This window comes from Thermobia domestica, chromosome 16, assembly GCF_964235325.1.
Source record: "Thermobia domestica chromosome 16, izTheDome1.hap1.1, whole genome shotgun sequence".
Taxonomy (NCBI): domain Eukaryota; kingdom Metazoa; phylum Arthropoda; class Insecta; order Zygentoma; family Lepismatidae; genus Thermobia; species Thermobia domestica.
This window is the reverse complement of record NC_137469.1, coordinates 33,731,421-33,754,579: the sequence shown is the minus strand read 5'-3', so window position 1 is coordinate 33,754,579 and position 23,159 is coordinate 33,731,421. Positions and strand designations below refer to the sequence as shown.

Here is a 23,159-nt window from a genome sequence, read left to right as displayed (position 1 = left end):
TCGGAACCGTCCATATATATAAACACACCATATATTGGGGTATTGTTCTAGCGATGCTTCAAATTCTTGCTGATTTTTTTTGGAGGGGGAAGGGTAATTGCGTGCCGTTTAGAATGTTGTGATAACCGAGATCGAACCCTAGCGTAGAGAACAGCCACTGTGCAAAAGCACAAACATGTAGCAAACACAGGGACGATCACTTGTTTGCAATGAGGCCGTCTAGGCATGAATGTATCATGGGCGTATAGCCTAAGGACATGCTTTCTATCGGTTGTAATTCTTGCAAGAAAAGCAACAAGGGTGGTCAGTAATATAATGCACATTCAATGTATAATTTAGGATAAGTCTCCTTATGATGATAGGTTACCGTTGACTTGTTTTCTTCTACAGCGATGGAATGGTATGGAAATGTATAATTTAGGATAAGTCTCCTTATGATGATAGGTTACCGGTAACTTGTTTTCTTCTACAGCGATGGAATGGTATGGAAATGAATAATTTAGGATAAGTCTCCTTATGATGATAGGTTACCGGTGACTTGTTTTCTTCTACAGCGATGTAATGATATGGAAATGGCTTAGAACCTTTAAAGATGTCTTAGAGCCTTTAGAGTAGGGATGGCCAGACGGATCCGGATCTCGGATCCGGATCCGAAGTTTCGAATATTGGATCCTTATCCGGATATTCGGTTCCTGGATCCACACCCGAAATTTCGAAGTTCAGATTCGGACTCCTGTTTTGAATATTTTAGGCCTTAGATTGAGACCCAGAACTCAATCCATGTGTATAAAATTTACTAGGTGAATTTTATCTAACAGTGGGAAGACAATTCAATTTAAATGACAAAAGATTACATGAAAATCTCATTTTCACATTTTTCGGGGTTAGACCACTGTTGCGCACACCCCATCATTTAGTCTTAGTATATCTTTAAACCTACTACAAGTATGCCACTTTCATCTCAAGTCAGTAGTTGTATAGATCTGCCTTTTGTTATATATTAATCGAATTAGGATTAAAACTCGATTGTTTGTGAGACCTATGATAATATTTTCAGAATGAGTTATAACGTTGAAAAACTGCATAGTAATGCTGCATATTTTCTTTGTGCCACATTGGAATTTAATGTAGTCTATCTTATACAGTCGGCTCTTATGATTAATTCAATGATCTGAACTCCTATAGGATTACGCTAAAAATATGGATGTCTTTGAATTTTCGTCATTATTTCTATTGTTTTATTACGAGCAAAATAAATATCATAAGCGGCATTTTACATAATACATATAGACGCAGATCAGTCAGTTGGTTGCTTAAAGTTTATAGCAAAGCTATTACATTTCTAAGACACTGGCGGCCTTAGGACAACATCCATGGCTTTCCCATAAAATCTTAAATCTCTCTACATAAAAAGGGCAAAGTCCTGAGTGAGTGAGTGACAGATCACCGTACAGGCCAAATTGCTTAAGCTACAAACTTGAAATTTGGACAGTTTATAGGCTGTGTGACGTAGGATACCACTAAGGAAGGACTTTGGGAAATTCGACGAGGAAGGGGGGAAACGGGGTGGAAAATATTGATGATTCTTAACGTTAGATACTTGAAATTTGGTATTTGAGTTTCTCATTGAAAATAATTTGATACTTGTTTAAGTGGTTTTTGATATTTAAATTAGAAGGGGCAGGGAAGATGTAGAAAGTAAAAGAACGGGTGGTAATTGCAATTATTGCAATTAGTATAATAATATGCCTATATCTCGGAAACTTAAAGGGTTAGGAACATGGAATTTGGTATTTGGACTTCTCACCTAAAATAATTAGATACGTATTTCAACGTTTTTTTGATATGTGGCCCAGAAGGGAAGAAAAAGTGCGAGAAGAAAATTAAGTGGGGGATTACAATTATTGTATTAATATGTTATATCCTTTAAGGTTAGAGACTTGAAATTTGGTATTTGCATTTCTCATTGAAAATAATTTGACATGCGTTTCAGTGTTTTTTGACGTTTTAGTAAAAAGGAAAAGAAAAGAGATGGAAAGGAAAGAGGGTGGGGATTGTAATTATTATAATAACATGTCGATATCTGGGAACCTCTGAAGGTTAGGAGCATAGAATTTGGTATTTGGACTTTACATTTGAAATAATTAGGTACGCACTTAAGCGTTATTTTATGTATGTCTTAGAGGGGAAGAAAAGGGGCGGGGAGAAAAGACTTTTATATCTCGGAATCCTGGAATGTTAGAGAAATGAAACTTGTTATTTGAACAAAAATTCGTTATGAAATGAAATCCTTGAGTTTTACGTCCCACGCTTATACCGGTTAGGCTAAAGGAGACGGTGATTATGAGAAATAAATGAAATGAAAAAAGTGGGAGGAAACGGGAAAACCCCGAGAAAAGCCACGAGCATGGTGTTTGTCCACCACAAAGTCCACACGGCGCGAGCTGGGATCGAGCCAGGGACCCAAGCACCGGAGGTGAACGCTCTACCACTGAGCCACCGCGCCCCCTTAAAAAATCGTTATGTTTGCAGGCGTATGATGTGCAAGGCCGTAGACCGAGCAAATGTGTGGGCTGGGGGGAAAGCCCCCATGTTCTCGCACTGAAATTCGGTATGTCTCGGGATACCGGAATGTTATTACATACAATTTGATATTTGAACTGAGATTCGGTATGGTTGTAGGTTTATGAGGTACGAGGTCATAGGCCGATCAAATGAGATATCAGAGGATCTAAGGGCAAATCCCCATACATTTCTTTTTAAATTGATTATGATTAGAGGTTTTTGTGGTGCGAGGCCCTAGTAACGGGGGTCTAGTGGCGAAGCCCCCAACTAGCCGAGGTATTAAGTATATAAATGTATTTGCGTAATGACTGGAAATTGCATGTATGCCTGTGGACAAAATTGCATAAGTAGCCACGAGAAATGACAATCTTTTAAGATACAAATTTTAAAAAGCTACCAAAATGTACTCTTGAATGAGTTGTATATTATGTTTGCGCAGGGCCGAATCCAGAACGGACTCCTGGAGGGGGCGGATGGATTCTTAGGGGGCGGTTGGGGATGCTAGCAGTGAAAAATTACTTAGATGATCTGAAATTGCCACAAATTACTACTAAAGTACACTGTTAATGGTGGCGCTGGGTAGAGGCGAACGACTTTTCACCCTCCCCCTGCATCCGCCTATGTGTTTACATGAATGATATAGCTCCTTATACAACCTATGCAGAGTTAATAGTAGTGGATTACTAATTACAAAGATACGTGTTACTGCTCGAGGCTCCATATGATATTTTGTATACACATACAGTACATTAATACATTGATTTTGATACATTAATTGCCATTTAGAACTTTATCTCTACTACAATTCTTAATTCTCACTGGAGTGGTACGGTCACAGAGAAACGTATTTTTAAAGAAAGAAAAAAAGCTCATCAAGAGCAAGAAAAGGAAGTTGCTCCTTAATTTGATTTTATCTATATTTTATGGGCTGTTCTATTAGCAATGGCCTAGCCCATCACGACTAGAAAATGGCCTCATTCAGTGACCACAATAACTCAGAAAGAATTAGAAAATTAAGCAGCCTGAGCCTAATGAAGAAGCTTGGGCTTGAGACTAAGGTTTCATCCCAGCATTTGACTAGTGTTACAGAAAACAAAAGACAAATTTCCATCAGGACGACCGCTTTAAAAAAGATTTACTACCTTTTCGGTCAAGTATTTCCACTAGAATCGAATCTGACAATGAGATTGCTCTCACCTAAGTTCAAAGTTTTACTCAATCAAATTTGGAGTAATTGTGACATATTAAGGCACGAAAACCAAATATTAACAGAATGAAGAGAACGCAAGGCTGTCACACGATCAGATACCAAAAGTGTCTTAAAATCTTATTTTAAGCATAGGAATGAAAATCACTTTGTCAATAATTTAGAAAATTTTGCTGATTCGGAACACCAGAATTTTCTGACACGGAGTTTCGAATCCGGATCCAAGATCCGGTTTTTCAGGTCTGGATCCAAGATCCGAAATTTCGGATCCGGATCCAAGATCCGAATTTTCGTATCCGGATCCAAGATTCGGTTTTTCGGATCCGGATCCAAGATCCGTTTTTTCGGATCCGGATCCAAGATCCGTTTTTTCGGATCCGGATCCAAGATCCGTTTTTTCGGATCCGGATCCAAGATCCGTTTTTTCGGATCCGGATCCAAGATCCATTTTTTCGGATCCGGATCCAAGATCCGTTTTTCGGATCCGGATCCAGTGTCCGGATATCCGGACCCAAGTGGATCCGGATATCCGGATCCAAAAATATCCGGATCTGGCCATCCCTACTTTAGAGCTTTTAATCATCTGTCATCACCGAAGACTTGTTCGCCCACTTTGTTCCTCATCATGAACATTTGTGCGGCCATCTTTAAAGGCCCATTTTCATACCATTCCTTCGCACATAATGTTTTCTCCATACACTTCACTAATCTGCCGAATGAATATCAGCCGCTTCTGGCGAGTAAATTTCTTTTGGCATGACTGTACAATACAAATTTCATAAAAAGAAACTTTTCAAGGAATTGTGCTTTTTATTTGTAAAAAAAAAAAAAAGCTAAATACAGTGCGTAAAACTGCTTAAATATTATACCAAATTTCTTATAATCTATGCAGAAAACTAGTACCGGTACTATAAACTAACACTTGATAAGTTCTATGAAAGCCTAAGTGTTTGTATAAAGGAGAAAACAAATATTTTTTTAAAAAGTAATGCAAGGGGAAAACTAAGATGGGTAGCACCTGTGACCAAGTGGTTGTCAAATCGGCCGCATAACATGAATTATTACTTTTACAAAAAAAAAAAAAAAAAAAAAAAAAAAACATGTAGGATATTTGTTGAGAAAAAAGCGAAAATGAACATTTCATCAAAAGGAACAATAACAAAAAAAGAGAATCCTGAATACATATTAATCCATACAAACTAAATAAAAAAAAGAACTCGCGGGCAAAATTGATCCCCCTGGTTTTTCTAGGGTTAATTACGTGAGCGTACATATTATTACTACACAAAAATATGCGTTAAATTTTGTTCTATTTAACTAACTGCATTTGCTTTCTTTCCTTTCAAAAATCTATAAATCGAAAGTTTAGCGTTCAGGATGGCGTTACTAAAGTTAAGATAGGGTCTTAGAACCCTAGAACATCCCTGGTTACACCGCCATACTCGTATTCAAAAACATTTTACACTGTGTAAAAATTAGTTTAAAAAATGAATGAAAATTCTACCATTCAAAGTACCGAAAAGTGCATTTTCAGGAGGATTAATATTCAAAATTTTCCCAAAGGGGACACCCGGAACCCTTCCCACTAAACCTCGGGATATTCTACGTAGCTATATTCCAAGACTCTCGGTTGCGGATTGTGAATTAGAGCATCCTCACTAACTTTAAAAGCCCGATGCCTCTGCTCAAGGGTGTCAATCCTGAAGGGGGCCGAAGGGGCCTGGGCCCCACAAAATTCATGTGGGCCCCCTATTGTATTTATGAATATACAATTTTTGGCATAATTTGAGTGCAATTTGTCTTAAAATCTTCATACATATACCTTCTGCACCTGAATGCCCCCCAAATTTACAGAGAAATCGGCGCCCTTTCCCCTGCTCCCACCTGTCTTAGCGTTCTGGTTGTGTGCTGTGTTTAACTAGATGTATGTACAAGAAAAATAATTGATAAGTAATATTAAGTCTCACTTTAATAAGGAAGTTATCCTGTTTAACAATAACGTATTTTTCTTTCATTATTGGTAAAAAGAAAATACAACAATAAGAGCATGTTTTTCCATGATTCTTAATTTCAAGTGTTTTAGTTTCCGCGCAATAGATGGCAGAGTGTTCCATTCAAGGATGAAAGCAGATATTCCAAGGAGAAAGAGATCCCGTCTGCATTGAAAATGAGCATACAAATAAGTTTTATTTCTTTTATCATAAAACACGTAACTATAGTAAAAACCAATATGTATATTATATGAACTTTTTTTCGCTTTTAAATTATTTTTGCAGTAATCACGAAATCTAAAAATAAATTCAAGATGAGTCTTGGTTGGTTTAGGAGCGTCCTTAGGATTTTTGACTGAGGGAAAGTTTGTAATTCTTATATATATATATCAGCAAATACCTGTACGTAATACCGTGGACATTATTTTGCGTTTCTCTTCCTCCGTCTTTTATATACAATACGTTTGAATTCGAAATCAAACATTTCGTATAGGCATTTTAGTGGACTACTCCAATCCTTTTTCCTTCCTTCTAGGTCAGGGTTTCTCAACCTGGGGGTCGCGAAAGGGTTTCACTTTATTTTTTATCATATGATCCAAAAGTAAGGGAGTTATAAAGTTTTAAAATTTTCAAACGGCCAACATTTTGAAACAGTATGACGGATCGGATTCAATATTTGTAATAATGAATGAACTTACCAAATTTGGTTTTAATCCATTCGCTTTTAGGGAAGTTACTGTATCCACTATATAGTATACAAGAAATGGATTCTACTATTATAGAAATAAATGAATATCGTGAGATCTCCGCAATAGATATATTAAAAATCCCACACAAACTTATTACGAGCCAGAAATTATAAGGGGGTCGCTGGCAAAAGGATGTGATAAAATGGGGATCGTGATAGGAGTTAGGTTGAAAACCACTGTTCTAGGTTAAGTAAAAAAAAAAAAAACACTGAAACACGTATTTTCCTAGGTAATTCAACGCCCAGATGAAACAGTTTAAGCTAGAAACTTGAAATTTGAACAGGGCATAGGACTTGTGATCTAAATCCCGACTAAAGATGGATTTTTGGAAATCGACAGGGAAGGGGGGAGAAATATGAGTGGCAATTATTGTCTTAAAATGTTCATATTTCAGAATCTCTGGAGGTCAGAGACACGAAATTTGGTATTTAAAATAATTAGATATATCTTTCAGCGTTTTTTTTTAAATATTTGACCTAGAAGGGAAGAAAAGGGGGTGGGAATTATATATGTTTTAATATTTCCTCAATAAAGGAAGGGAAAAGGCGGGCCAGAAAAAGAGTTGGGGTTGTAATTATTTAAATAAGATGGCCATATTTCGAAATCCTTTAAGGTAGAGGCATGGAAATTATAATTAAGCTTTAAATTAAAGTAATTAAGGACGTGATTCAGTGGGAAGAAAGAGGTGCAACAAAAGTTGGGGGTTGCATTTGTCAAAATAAGTGGCCATATCTCGAAATCCCTTAAGAGCAGAAATATGTTAATTAACATATTGATCGCCAGAGTATTTTTTTTTTTTTTTTGTAAATTTTACTGTCAGCGCCAAGTTGATGTGTATCAGAAATGATACACAAAGTGTAGACGGAATACCTACTTAAAGAAAAGTATTCAACTGCGCCAGAATTACTGCTACAATATGATTTTCCAGCGCCCTAACTACAGGTAAGATGTGTTAAATATACCAGCCTGTGTATCAGATCGTGTACACGTGGCGGTGAAAAGAACGTTCGTTATGTATCAGAAATGATACACGAGGCATAGGTGGAACACGCTGTGTGTATCACCTGTGATACACATGGCGATCAATGTGTTAAAGATACGTATATTTCAGCGGTTTTCGAGGCTTCCCTTAGAAGGAAAGAAAATCTGCGGCAAGAAAAATGGTTGGAGTTGTAATTGTTATAATAAGACGGTGATGTGTCGAAATCCCTTAAGATTATATATACGTTAGTGATATGAAGAGTGGAAGACCGTAGGCCGAGTAAATGCGGGAGTCTCGGTACGCAGTCCGAATGTTGTCGAATTTGAAACATTTACACGGTTGACATTCCGAGTAAACACGAAGCTTGCCTCACTGGTCTCTGTGGATATGGAAAGAAACTTAGCCATCTACAAAGGTGTTTTACTTGCTAATAGAAACGCATTTACATTAACAACATGGGGACCGAGGCTAATTAGACACAACAAAGGATTCTTCGTCAGCAATCAAACAGTGGTGCGGTACTCAGAACCGTAGCTAGAGATTTCGGGGCCCGGGGCGAAATAGAATTCGGCGCTCCTCTAAACTCACCACATCAAAGTTTTTTTTTTTATATATACAAAAGAGAAGCAGCTTTTGTTGTTATGCTATGTTGATTTTTTCATGCTGCTTGGACAGACCATTCCAACAGACAAAAGCAATCATTATGTATTCTTTTACAAATAAGCTGCTTTCAAGAGGCGTATTTTGGCTTTCTGTTAAACTTGTCAAAAGTATCCTACCGTTGGTTGTATACAGGTCTGAAGTCCACTTGGAAATCAGCTATGGAAATTTACAGTACAACTATTTGTAATATTTCATACTATCGATAAGAAACGAAATTTCAATACATGAGAAACTATGTGCTTTTAAAATGTTCGAAATGAGTGACATCATTAATTTCCAGTAATAATTGCAAACTTTTGTAATTTTATTCTGTATGTTGCCACACAAGTAGCATTTTAATTTCGACTCTTCTAATATCAGCAATTAAACGGGTTGAATTTGTTAATGATAAACTTTATTTTATTACTCTTAAGGGTTGGTGGTGTGACATTGTTTTGAATGTACATGCCCCAACACAGAAGATAAGGATGACGATATAAAATACACTTTTTAAGAAAAAGCATCACGGGTATTAGACCAAGTCCCGCGATACCATATGAAAATTCTATTAGATGATTTCAATATGAAGGTAGAGCAACAGGATATTTTCAAACTGGCTATAGGAACAGATAGTCTGCATAAGGGAAGTAATGACAACGGCGGGCGGCGTTAGTTTCGTTAACTTTGGAATATCCAAAAACCTTATCGTGAAGAAAACAAAATGGCCAGATCGCGACGTTCATAAACACACATGGACCTCGCCAGATGAAAGAACATACAATCAAATTGATTACGTTTTAGTAGATAAAAGAAGACAGTCTAGCATAATTGATGTTCCCTGCTTCAGAGGACCCGACTGTGACACTGATCATTATCTGGTAGCAGCGATAACAAGAGAGAGAGATTATCGTTGAATAAAGAGAATATTCAACATCTGTAAACGGAGAGGTTTAGTTTAAAGAAATTAGAAGAGAACCAGATTGAAGTGTAGTAGATTCTCGTTTTTAGAAGATTTTGAGAGCACTAATGTTGAGGACAGTTGGGTTCAAACTATGGAAAGCATTAAAATTTCAGCAAGAGAAAAATTGAGGCATGCGGAAATATGTAGAAACAAATCATGGTTAGACCAGAAATGCACCAAAATAACGGAGAAGGGAAAATAGCCGAAACTGCGTTGGCTATAAAATCGGAATGATATAACTATACTAAATTTCGTTGACATCAGACGGGAAATTTCCAAAATGTTAAGAATAGAGAAACGCGATTTTTTGAAAGCTTAAATTAATGAACTTGAAGATAATAGTAAAAGAAAAAAAAGTCGAGACATATTCAAGGGCATCAACGAATTTAAGAAAGGGTATAAACCTGGCGCGTATATATTAAAGAGAGACAACGGAACACTTGTTATTGATACAGAAAACATCTTGAATAGATGGAAGGATATCTTTGACTGTTTGCTTAACACGCAGCCAAAAACTAATGTTTGTGGGGAAAGGGAAATGCACAGCAGAACTATAAATTTCAGAGCCTAGCCGAACAGAAGTAGAAATTGCTATAAAGAAATTAAAGAAACAAAAATCTCCGGGTGTAGGCGAAATTCCGGCTGGGTTAATTTTAACTAGAGGGGAAAATTGTGGAACAAGATACACAAACTCATTCTTCTTATCTGGAAAAAGGAGGAATTACCCCAAGAGTGGAGACAATCAATCATTGTTCCCATTCACAAGAAAGGTGACAAAGCGAATTGTAATAATTATCGAGGAATTTCTCTTGTGTCGACATCCTATAAAACCCTCTGAAACATTTTATTAGCGAGATTGATCCCATACGCGGATGAAATTATTGGAGATTATTAGTGTGGATTTAGACGAAATCAATCAACTATGGACCAGATATTTACCATTCGACAAATACTCGAAAAGAAATTAGAATACCCGGGTACATCAATTATTTTTTGATTTTAGAAAGGCTTATGCTTCTATTAGGAAATAAATATTATACATCATTCTTGCAAAAATTGGAATACCGAAAAAGCTAGTTAGATTAATTAAGATGTGTTTAAAAGAAACCCAAAGTAAAATCGGAGAAGGAAAATTCTTGTCCACGAGCTTCCTCGTCGAGAATGGCTTGAAACAAGGAGCTGCTTTGTCAACATTATTATTCAACTTTATTCTGGAGTACGTTATAAGGAAAATCAAAGATAGCAACCAGGGCCTAGAACTGAATGGTATTCACCAGGTTATGGCGTACGCTGATGCTGTAAATTTAATAGGGGATAATAGGAGAACAATAGAAAGAAACGCAGACATTATTAAATACGTGCAGGGATAGAAGTAAAAGCAGAGAAAACTAAATACATGGAAGTTCACTAGGATCGTAATACTGTCAATTATGGATGCGTCAAAGTATCAAATAATATTATCGATAAAGTGGATAATTTCAAGTATCTAGGAACAATATTAACAGACCAAAATCATCATGAAGAAATTAAATGTCGGCTGAAAGGAGGGAATTCCTGTCATTATTCAGTTCAACTTCTTTTGTCGTCGCGAATTCCGTCGAGGAATTTGAAGATCAAAATATATAGAACGATAATCATGCCTGTTGTTCTGTATGGTTTCGAAACATGGTCGCTTACTTCCAGGAAAAAAAAACGCAAATGGAAAACATTTGAGAATAAAATCCTGGGACAAATATTCGAACCCAGGAGGAACGACAATCGAGAATGGCGGAAACTTCATAACGAGGTACTGCATAATTTACATCCTTTACCACACATTGTTATAGTCATTAAGTCTAGAAGGCTCAAATGGGCAGGTTGTGTAGCGAGAATGAAAGAAAGTAAGAACGCTTTCAAAGTTTTCACTGGAAATCCAATCGGAAAACGTCCATTAGGAAGACCTAGACGCAGATGGAAGGACAATATTAAGATAAATCTCGCAGAAATAGAAATACAAAGTAGAAATTGGATATAGTTGGGTAAGGACAGAAGTCATTAAAGAGGTTTTATGTATGCGGTATTGAACCTCGGGGTTCTATAGGCCATAGAGTTAGTTAGTGAGTTAGTTTTTCTTATGGTAAAAATATTTTGTGAAATATAACGGAAATTTAGAAGGTTTATGTTTTGTCTGTATGTAGATAGATAAAACACAGGACAACTGACACATATGCACAGAAAACATGTACTGGTGATACAACTAGTTTGCTGGAGAAATAATCCGAATAAATTCCGTCAAATTGGAACCCATTTCACATGTCAATGGAATAAAAAAAACACTGGTAGTGATTAGTCTTTATAAAAGACGAAATTCGTTAGGTTAAGTTCTGACCCTTTTAGCCCTACTCTACGATTTTGAATATGTTGTTATTCCCCCTTCTTTACCTTAATTTTTAATATTTCCGCACAAACAGCATCTTGCGTGTCTCTACACTCCACTCATTTTCATACCTTCATTCTCACCATCGTGATTAATCCGATTGCGAAGAAAACCGTGATTATCTAAGAAAACTCATCACGATCACACGCTGAACATGTACTTCAGACTGATCGTTTCCTATTTTGGAAACGCTTCTGCGAACATTATAATTCATTACTCGATACCTTCTATATCCATCATCAGTAACAAATTGTATATAGTATAGTGGTGCCCACCCCCTCATGTCCATGACGCACTCCCCTCAATTGTCTATCCGTAGGTGTTCTTCCATGAAAAAAATCTTTTCGATTAATTTTTACACCCCCAAACATATTATATAGATTTTTAACCCCCCAAATATTTCAATGACGCAGTTTCATAGCCCCCTTTGTGGGCACCCCTGTATAGTAACTTTCTTTAAGTAATAAGTAAAATCTTATTGTAAATCTTACTGAAAATTTTTAGTTGCGAGCGGAGTGAGAAAGAAAATTTTTAACAAATGTATTTCTTTGCAATCTGATAACAATATTGATTTAATAGGGCGCCAATTATTTTACGGGGCGCCGCGTCGTTTTCTCTTTTCCCGCACCTTTTCTTTCTTCTTGCTCATTTGGCGCCCCTTGCCATCTGCGCCCGGGGCAACCGCCTCGCTCGCTCTCTTCTAGCTATAGCTCTGGCAGTACTGCATCCCCACGTAAGACACTAACTGCCTGTCTTTATGGTACTCAAACGCAACGGAGGTCAAGACCGGGTGACCGTAGAACTAAAAAAGACCAAGGCTACATCAATTTGCGGTATTTGTTGCGTAAACGGAAGGAATTAAGGGTTGCAACCAAGGATCTTATAAAATAGAGGATGTGCCCTTACAACAAAATCTTGAAGTCATACGTCACAGTTTTGCCACCCCGCCCAATAGGATCGCAATGTTTTGAGCCAACAAACATTGCGGAAACGAAAGTAGCCAATCAGACGATGTCGGAAACGAGAGCAGCCAATCAGACGTGCCGATGCTCGGTTGTTTTTTGGCTTCATTATTTAATAGGATGAAGATATATATGGGGGAAAATTCTCTATTTTATAAGATCCTTGGTTGCAACTGACTGGGTTGAGTATGTAATATGCAGTTGCTGAACTTGGAATCCTTGTAATGATGGAAATTACATTAATCTCCGCTGCGACGATTCTCAGGATGGGACAATTACAGTAGTGGCGACTGTACAAACAACAAAGATTTTATACAGGACATTTGTTTCTGTTCTGTCTTTGTACATTTGTGTTTATTTCTGCCTCTGTGTTCTTTCTGTTTTTTGGTACTCCCGGTGAAATTCTTCGACAGGGCCGGATTAAGGGAGGGGCTTAGGGGGCTATAGCCCCGGGCCTCCACTCTGATTGAAATCTCAACTGGCTATCTAAAATTAATAATCATGAAGATAAAATCATCATTATAAAATAAAATATGACCAAAAATATCAAACATATTCCCTTAACTTTGCTACTGTACTTTCACATAAATGCATTATATGAAGTCAGCAGGGCCACATATTTTTTTCTAGGCCCGGGCCTTCAGATGGGTTAATCCAGCCCTATTCTCCGTTAATTTATATCTCGTGTAATATGTAGTTGCTGTGTACCCACTTTGTACATTCATTCCTAAGGCGCACATTCATTGTAACACAAATAAGGATATCCGTAAGTTTTCTGCACGAAACTGTTATTTTTCTTTCAGACTACATCAGTTTCCATTCATTCTACTCAAATATGAACGTGAATGTCGTAGTAGCCCCATTCGACACCTCTGACATATACGTAATTCTGGTACCTCTTTGACTGAATGAAACTCATTTTTTTTTACCGCCCCTCCGAACTTCACGCTTCGGTCGTTACCAAACATCTTTTTTGTTTGCCATAACAGAATACGTGTTCTAAATTTACCCAGTTTTACGTGTTCTAAAGGTATCAAAGTAGCCTCATATTACGGTACTTATGTTTTGCCTTTCTATAAATAATATAGGTATAAAGTCTACTTCACATATAGTACAGGGTGTTTCTAAATGGATGTCGATGTTTGAAGGCTTTGTAGTATTTATTACATTTAACGTACAATTATAAATAAAACATCCAACTCAAACAGTTTTTGCTATAAGTGTTCAATGTGAACACCATTCTTCACACGTCACACATCGAGTCAATACGCGAGTTCTTCCCAAACCTTGATCAGGCGTTTGAAGTAAGTGTTGCAACAAGTGCTTCAGTCCTCTTTCTTAAGTAGGGTAGGTCAACTAGTAGCGGAGGCACATACACATGATCCTTTATGAATCCCTAAAGGTAAAAATCGCAGGGCGTCAGATTTGGTGAACGTGGAGGCCATGCGAAATAAGACCCATAAACTTTCCGCCGAGATATGGCACAAAACACATTCAAAACGCGAGTTCTTCCCAAACCTTGATCAGGCGTTTGAAGTAAGTGTTGCAACAACTGCTTCAGTCCTCTTTCTTAAGTAGGGTAGGTTAACTAGTAGCGGAGGCACATACACATGATCCTATATGAATCCCTAAAGGCAAAAATCGCAGGGCGTCAGATTTGGTGAACGTGGAGGCCATGCGAAATAAGACCCATAAACTTTCCGCCGAGATATGGCACAAAACACATTCAAAACGCGAGTTCTTCCCAAACCTTGATCAGGCGTTTGAAGTAAGTGTTGCAACAACTGCTTCAGTCCTCTTTCTTAAGTAGGGTAGGTTAACTAGTAGCGGAGGCACATACACATGATCCTATATGAATCCCTAAAGGCAAAAATCGCAGGGCGTCAGATTTGGTGAACGTGGAGGCCATGCGAAATAAGACCCATAAACTTTCCGCCGAGATATGGCACAAAACACATTCAAAACGCGAGTTCTTCCCAAACCTTGATCAGGCGTTTGAAGTAAGTGTTGCAACAACTGCTTCAGTCCTCTTTCTTAAGTAGGGTAGGTTAACTAGTAGCGGAGGCACATACACATGATCCTATATGAATCCCTAAAGGCAAAAATCGCAGGGCGTCAGATTTGGTGAACGTGGAGGCCATGCGAAATAAGACCCATAAACTTTCCGCCGAGATATGGCACAAAACACATTCAAAACGCGAGTTCTTCCCAAACCTTGATCAGGCGTTTGAAGTAAGTGTTGCAACAACTGCTTCAGTCCTCTTTCTTAAGTAGGGTAGGTTAACTAGTAGCGGAGGCACATACACATGATCCTATATGAATCCCTAAAGGCAAAAATCGCAGGGCGTCAGATTTGGTGAACGTGGAGGCCATGCGAAATAAGACCCATAAACTTTCCGCCGAGATATGGCACAAAACACATTTAAATTTAGGGAAGTCTCGTTGGAACTGTACAATCTCGTGGGGACTTGCTAACCCCAAGATGCGAACATTATGAGTGTTCACATCGCTACTTAAGTGACTTGTCGATTCATCATTGAACCACGACACGATCCAGGAAATCTTCATCGTCATGCAACAACATTTCATTCGCAAAGTTAGCTCATAAACCGTAGTCTGTAGGCTTTAGAGCTCGTAGCAATTGCAAACGATAAGGATATAGTTGTAAGCGTCTCCTTAAAATTCTCTACAGAGACGGGTGCACTGTAACTACAGACTCAGTCTTTGCAACATCTAAACCACAAAAAGCTTTCTGCTCACTAGTCGCCATCTTTGCTACTAGCGTTTTGTAATCGCAGACAAAGGAAACAGTGCATGCGCATGCGTGCGTACAAAACTGTTTGAGTTGCTCTTTCATTTGATATATTATTTATAATTGTAGTAAGTTAATTGTAATAAATACCACAAAGCCTTAAGACCACGATATTCATTTTGAAACAACCTGCATATTACAGAAAGAGGAAAGTACAGGTGGACCTCGGTAACTCGATTTCTTTGATAACTCGAATTTTTTCACATTCCCTTGAACTCTCCGCAACACTCAATGTGAAAATAACCTCTATAAGTCGAATGTTTAAAAATTAAAGTCGAATTTTAATTGTTTTATAATTGTATTTTAAATCCTCGGTAACTCGAACTTTCGTATTTTCGAATCTCTACAAGTCAAAGTTTACCTCTATAATTCGAAAAAAATGAAATCTTTAAGTTTTATGTTCCACGATTATGCCGGCTAGGCTAAAGGATACGGTGATGATAAGAAATGAAGGATATGGTCGAATGGGGAAAGTGGGAGGGAACGGAAGAACCCCGAGAAAATCCACAAAGTTCACTTGACGCGAGCTGGGATCGAACCAAGTACCTCATGCAGCAGAGCTCTATAATTCGAATTTCTCTTGATATGATCTCGATAACTCAAACCTATAACTCTATGCTTTTACGTAACTGTCATTGTTGCAGTCCTGCCATTGTTGCTAGTATGTACTGTAATTGCGTTTTACTCATGTCTAGATATGCTAGTAATTTGGGGAACTTGCACAACTTCGAGTTCTAGAGGTTGAACAAACAAAACTTCGAGTTATCGAGGTCATATAGTCACTTTTAATAAGGAACACGGAATCTCGAACTTTTGTTGTGGCCACCTTGATTACTCGATAACTGCAATTTTTGTCTATTCCCTTCAGCTCCGAGTTATCGGGGTTTCACTGTAGTTTCTATTAAATTGTTTTTAATTAAATAAAAAAAAAGTTGTGAAAATAGTTGAGGGTTTTTGTCCCTTCCTCGCTTTATTTTAAGAGGTCTCATCCCGGCAAAATTAAAATACCGCTAATTTTACAGTAATTATGTAATATCTTCAAATAGATAAAAAGATAATTGAAATGTGGAACAAGAGCGCCCTAGACAATGTTATTTTGAGTGAGGTACCGTTATCGTAAGTCACCTAGTGAGCTTTCCGTTTTCGTGTTAGAAACGCGAAAATAAACGCCGAATTCAAAATGGCTCGAAATTGAAAGCAGATAAGTGAGTTGTGATAACGGTATCTCATGTAAAATGATATTGTCTAGGGCGCTCTTGTTCCACATTTCGATTATCTTTTATCTATTTGAAGATATCACATAATTACTGTAAAATTAGCGGTATTTTAATTTCGCCGGGGTGAGGCCTCTTAACACCTTTGGCTTTCTCTTCTTTCTGTGAAAACTGCTCTTTAAAATGCTATCCCCTGACAATAAGGTAAAGTCACTTTGGAGAGAGACTGTACCAGTCAACGCCTACAAGAACAGTTACGATGTTCAATTCTAATTTAATCTAAGTGTGTCGTGAGGTCGAAGACTCTTAGTAAAGTATGTCATCAATTAAAAATGGTTGGGAAACATTGTTTACAGGAATTATTAAAATATAGAACTCACTACTGAACAATAAAGTACAACATGTATAATAAAAGCACAAATGTATCGTGAAATTTAAATACTATTCTTATATTTTGGGAAATGTAATTCTATTCTGTTGAATTCTCTAAGTTCCCTTGACAGAATACCAGTAAAGTGTAGAACAATTAAAAATAATTGAAAATGATTTTAATATTGAAAACCACTTGAATGATAATGATAAAAGAAAATTATATAGATTTTTCGTTGTTAAAAGAAAGACATTCTAAAGCAATTTTTGGCATACTTTCGAAATGGAGTACCTTAAATACTATGTTAAAATCTAAAATTTTAAACAATGAATACCAAACTACCCAGCACAAACTTAACTTATTATAACATACCATGCACTATTTTCAATGTAATATAATTTTTTGTCTATACTCAAGGGCGCCGATTTCTCTGTAAATTTGGGGGGAGGGCATTCAGATGTAGAAGGTATATATATGAGGATTTTAAGACAAATTGCATTCAAATTATGCCAAATATTGTATATTCATAAATACAATAGGGGGACCCACAGGAGTTTTTTTTGGGGGGGGGCGCCCTTGTCTATACTAGAAGATACGAACGATGGCTGATGGACGGAACAAAATAATTAATATGATGGACGGAACAGGCCATAATTAATTCGTCTTTTTTATGTGTGACTATAATTTCGTCCACTTTCGCTGACAGTGAGAGCATTATCATTGAGATTGGAAATACTTTTACCACAGATGTTTGATTTTATTTTATTTTCAGTTTAACGTCCCTTTCAGCAGCCAGACTATATGAGACGTAGATCTACAGCTTAATGTGGGATCCAAAACACATTAACTCCCGCTGGAAATCGAATCCGGGTGTCCCACACCAAAGACGAGTACGCTAACCTCTTAGTCACGAAAGAGCTCTTACCACAGATTTAACATATCTTAAATATCATACTAATCCGACAGACTGTCGAAAAAAAATATTAAAATTCCATTCAGAGAAATCTTACGTAGAAGTATACCACACTAGACGTTTAGTGACAACCAAGTGGTACTACGAAAAAAAAAAGTTTAGAATTCTGAAATAAATGATTTTATCTGAATCTCCCATGGTATACTGAAATCAGTAGTACAGCAAGAGCTTTCGTTTACTGAAAATGGCAAGGTGGTGTTACGGAGATGGCAGTAAGGCTAGCTTCATATTGACCAGAGGGCAGAACAGTCAACCCGAGGTAGAGAAAGGCAGGAGAGGATGAGGAGAGAGAGAGGTCTGGGTTCATTGACCATGTGTGTCAATGAAAATCTTGGAGAGGTCTTTATCTAGCGCGTGCTCTGGTGAGTACGCGGATGAGGCTTTGTTCCATTGCTCACAGTTTCCTGTACTGCGCCTCGGCTTGGCTGTCCTGTCCTGTCCTCTGTTCAGTATGCGTTTAGCCTAAATTTGTGAAGTGTTATTCCGTGGTAACTTATAAGTATTTGAAGCCCCATCAGGATTCTACCGCCTACAGTCGGACAATATGTCCATGCCGCGGTTAGATTGCCGGCGCCGTAAGCTGGCGTCTTTCAGCGCGATTTTCGGCAAACAGCCGGAAATGAGCATTAAATGCGCCGGCGCCACCGTCGGAAAGTTGTCTTGCCTAGCAGCCGGCAAACAGCCGTAAAGGCGCAGTAAATGCGCCGGCGCCGCAGTAGAAAAGAGGCCGGCATAAGGAGTCGGAAAGAGGCCTTTCCGACTGTTTTGCCGACTCTGACGGTCGGCAACAGTCGGCAAAGGGCATTTTATTTTACGATTTTCGACCGCTTGCCGCCTCGGCAAAAGGTCGACAACTTTGAACAAGTAGATCGTCGTGCCGCTGCGAATGGATACCGGCTGCCTCTGGCGGCCTGCCACCGTCGACGGCGGCAATCCCTCTTTCCGACCGCGACTTCCTGAAGGGGAGGAAGCTCTGTATCCTTTCAATACACCACTGATTGAAATTACATATAATTAGAGAGGCAACTAATTATGACGTTCAAGGGATCATAGCAAGGGCTGTCCGTGGGAGGAGACGAGACAGCTCTATCAATATAAACAGTACACTTCCCGACATGAGATATCACTTTCACGACAGTTTTTCAATGCGAGACAGTCTTAATTCCTGTTTCGTCGTGAGCAACCCTATCGAAGATGATAGAGTTTGATCCTGAAACTCGTGGTCATAATCGTGTCCGTGGGTTTTCTCGAGATTCTCCCTTTCCTCCCACATCTTCATTTCACAAATTCCTTTCATAATCATTCACTTTCATTAGTCATTCGTCTCCTTTAGCCTAAAGGGTATAATCTTGGGACGTCAAGTATTTACCATAAAACTTATTTTTTCCGTGCGAACGGGCATTCTGCTAGTTTGTCATATTCAGTAGAACTTTCAGATTTAATTTCACAGACATAACTTAACTTGCTTTACTCTAGCCCTTCGTGCTTGTCTAGTGGCTAGCGCGTGAGCTCTTACTTCATGTGGTCTCGGGTTCGATTCCTGGTAGGATAACACAAATACTTAAGTTCACAATCATTCACTTTAGTTAATCATCTCCATCCTTTAGCCTAAAGGAGGGTTTCTCAACCTGTGGTACGTGTACCACTGGTGGTACGCCAGCCGCTGTTGGTGGTACGTACAACTTACGGCGATAATAATTTGGTGGTACGCCAGTGTAAAAGGTTGAGAACCCCTGGCCTAAAGGATATTTACAGTGGAATGTCGATGCCTTTACAACTCTTCCTTCGAGGGGAAAAGTGCTTTTCGCGGACGAGTGTGCAATATATATCGCAGTGCAAAAGCCAAAAACGTTTATTTCTGGAGTAAAGAAAACCCATATTTTTATGAAAAACTTGAACACAACCTACCACGTGTCAAGATATGCGTTGCAATGTCTGCAACCCATTTGGCAGATCCATATTTCTTTGATGGTGCTGTGAATCATATTGCATGTCTCACCATGTTATGTGATTGGTTTATTCTATATCTGCAAGATCGGAGACTGCTCGGTCCTGTATATGGTTCCAGTAAGATGGAGCACCAGTCCACTATACTATTGCAGTTAGAAAATATCTCAACGAGGCATTCCCTTATAAATAGATTGGACGTGGTTCTGTCCATTTGCCTGCACCTTTGGAGTGGCCACCCCGAAGTCCTGATCTGTCATCTTGCAACAATGCATTATGGGGATTCATAAAACAAAAACTTGCGGCCACACGTTACGAGACCGTTGACGAACTTAACGATCTGTCCGACGTGCATTTATTGCCATCACACCAGCAATGTTGAAGAGAATTTTACATCGTATGTTATTAAAACGATAGTGTACACAGACACTCTGGAATAAATAGTAAAGAATAGTCACATTACCTCAAAGCTGTCCTCTGCCATGATCCAACATTAACACAATGTGACCATCTATGAATATATGGGCACGCGATAGTGGGTAATGGGGCTTTGTGATTACCCTGTACATTGAAGCCCTTCTAAAGTGAATCTGTACAAATAAATGCAAGTCTACACATCAAAAACGATCGTTTCATATACAGGAAGTCAATTTACTGAAAAATAAATGTATATGCAACGAATGTATGTATGGATCTATACTATAAATCTGCACCGAAAATAGAGTTTGAAATAAGTACCTATCTTAATCTTATCTAATCTGATTGTCTCTAGTCATATAGGCACAGTCAATTAAGTTGCAAAATTTGAATTACTGAAAAAAAAAAAAAACGTTAGTAATGGTTCTCCGAAAGCAAACGTTCACAAAGAGCATCTAGTCACTCTGATTGTTTTACGAAGTCTAAGAGGGCAATTTTGAGAAATGTACAATTCTTTTAAAGCAGCATTTCTGATGGGAATGGTAAAGTAAAGCTGTGCACATTATTTATAACCCTGACTAAATTACAACACTTTAACATTCACCAGCTTGTCTATACTAAAACTTCAATAATAATAATAATAATAATAATAATAATAATAATAATAATAATAATAATAATAATAATAATAATAATAATAATAATAATAATAAAAGAAAACCAACTATCAATTTGTTACATTTAGAGTACAAGCTATAAAAACCATATATTCCGTAATAATGTTAACGTAAAATTAGAAATTCTATTAAACTCAAACACCTTATTCGACTTACGGTAAATATGTTTCAAAATTTACTAATTAGTTTGCAGAAAAGTTTTAAAAAATACGCTTATACGTCATTAACGATATCTTCCGATCAGGTTGGTATCATTTATCTCGTATGAAATCAAAACAAATAATATTAAACTCCTTGCAGTTAGTTTTGATATCCGTTATGAACTGAAATTTGATCGGGGTTATGTTTAACAGACGAGGTCCAGAAGCATGCAAAACCCACAAATTTTACAGGAGAAATGGATGATACAAGTATTTAGACCTAACATAACGTAACCAAATCTAACCTAACGTAACTCAAACTAACCTAAACTAACGTAATATTAGCAGAAATAAGCGAAATTCTAACATTTCTTGGAAAATTATGCTGGACTCTTACATTAATATACTCTAACATAACGTAAACTAACCTAACCTAAACTAAGGCTTGTGTATAGCCCGCTCCCCCAAGTTCTTTGTCACCGGAACTGGAAGAGTCACTACTACTACTACTGCTACTACTACTACTACTACTACCGTTACTACTACTACTGTTATTACTACTACTGCTACTACTACTACCGGTACTACTACTACTACTACTACTACTACTACTTATATCGAGAACAGAACTCAACCAACCCCTGCGGCTTCTAACCCGTTCCTACTACTACTAGTAGTAGTACTACTATTACTATTGCTACTAACTACTACTACTACTACTACTGCTACTACTACTATTACTACTACTACTACTACTACTACTAATACTACTACTACTTATACTAAAGCTTCCTTAACACAAGATTTACATCCTAAATCCTTATAAGCGATTCCGATTCATTATGAACTAATATTAATTGTCAGGATCACTATGATTCGTTTAAAATGATCCGTTTATACTCAAACCTAAACTAACCCAAACTCACCTAAACGAACCTAACCTAATGTGAACAGAAATTACCGAAATTGTAACATTTTTTTTAGAAACATTAGCTGGACCCTTTCTGCTAAACATTAGCCATTGATCGTTCATAGAAAATCAAACTGAAAAATCAATTGTAGGATCATGTAACGGTTATTAGGCTTAATCATACATTTTTCAAGACAATAATGTGTGTTTACGTAAGAAAGTGTATTTTCGATTTAAAAATTCACAAATAATATATTTTATGTATAACATTCAAGTATAAAATATTGAAAGAAATTATAAAAAAAAATATTGTAAATATTACCTCCTTTAATAAAGTTGACGATTTCGTTGGGTGAAAAGCTTTGGTATATTTTTTTCTTTTTTTAAAAAAATATGTCTATATCTTCAAACCTTTTATCACGTAATGTCGATGGGATAATAAGCTAAAAATTTTCGACTTTATTTACAATTATCTTACCTGTTGTCGAGAAATACGCCCTAAAATTTGGATTCCGGATCGTAGAGCCGCCATTTTGACACACTAAAACCAACAGTTGACTAAAGAACTTCAAATTTCCAGAAACATCTAGCCTTCTAATTTGTGTGAAGATGGTTCATATTGGACGAATATGTAGACATAACTAGTGGCATCTGTAGATGACATTATGATTCTTATGTAGTAGTACTTGTTACATCTTTTTAACAAATATATTTAAGTGCAGTTTTATAATAGGCGTCATACAAATACAAAATGGTAATTTTACATTTAAAGTGAGTGAATGCGTATGAAAGAGGACTTTCTAAGATAAATTCCGCCGGCGGAGTATTTCTACACAGTATATGAAACACGTATTTTATGTTAAAAATTGTATGGTTACTAGTCTGAACTCTTTACAAGTGTTGTAGGATGTAGAATGAGCGAGTGCACATGAGAAAGGGGTGTATTAGATATTAATTTTTGATTACAGTATTTCTGCACAGTATAGGAAAATTGTATTTTATATTTACAAGTGTATGGTTACCAGAGTTGGCGTGGGTCAATCAAAACTTGACCCACGACCCACTGACCCATAACCCATCGTGACCCACCACCCACCACAACCCACTGACCCACGACCCACAGTCATCCACCACCCACCGTGATCCACCACCCACCGTGACCCACTCTGACCCATCAGCCACCGTGACCCACCATCCACCGTGACCCACTCTGACCCACCACCA

The 23,159-nt window shown here is 37.6% G+C and overlaps 1 protein-coding gene across 1 annotated transcript in view; it reads right to left on the bottom strand.

The window, feature by feature from the left end:
- LOC145672445 (uncharacterized) overlaps positions 1–22,518 on the bottom strand; it is a 62,470-nt gene extending 39,952 nt beyond the window's left edge. The window contains exon 1 of the mRNA XM_081741599.1: positions 22,414–22,518. Coding sequence (XP_081597725.1) covers positions 22,414–22,467 — 54 coding nt within the window. The 5' untranslated portion in view covers positions 22,468–22,518. The remainder of the gene's footprint in view (positions 1–22,413) is intronic.
- Positions 22,519–23,159: the final 641 nt, after the last annotated feature.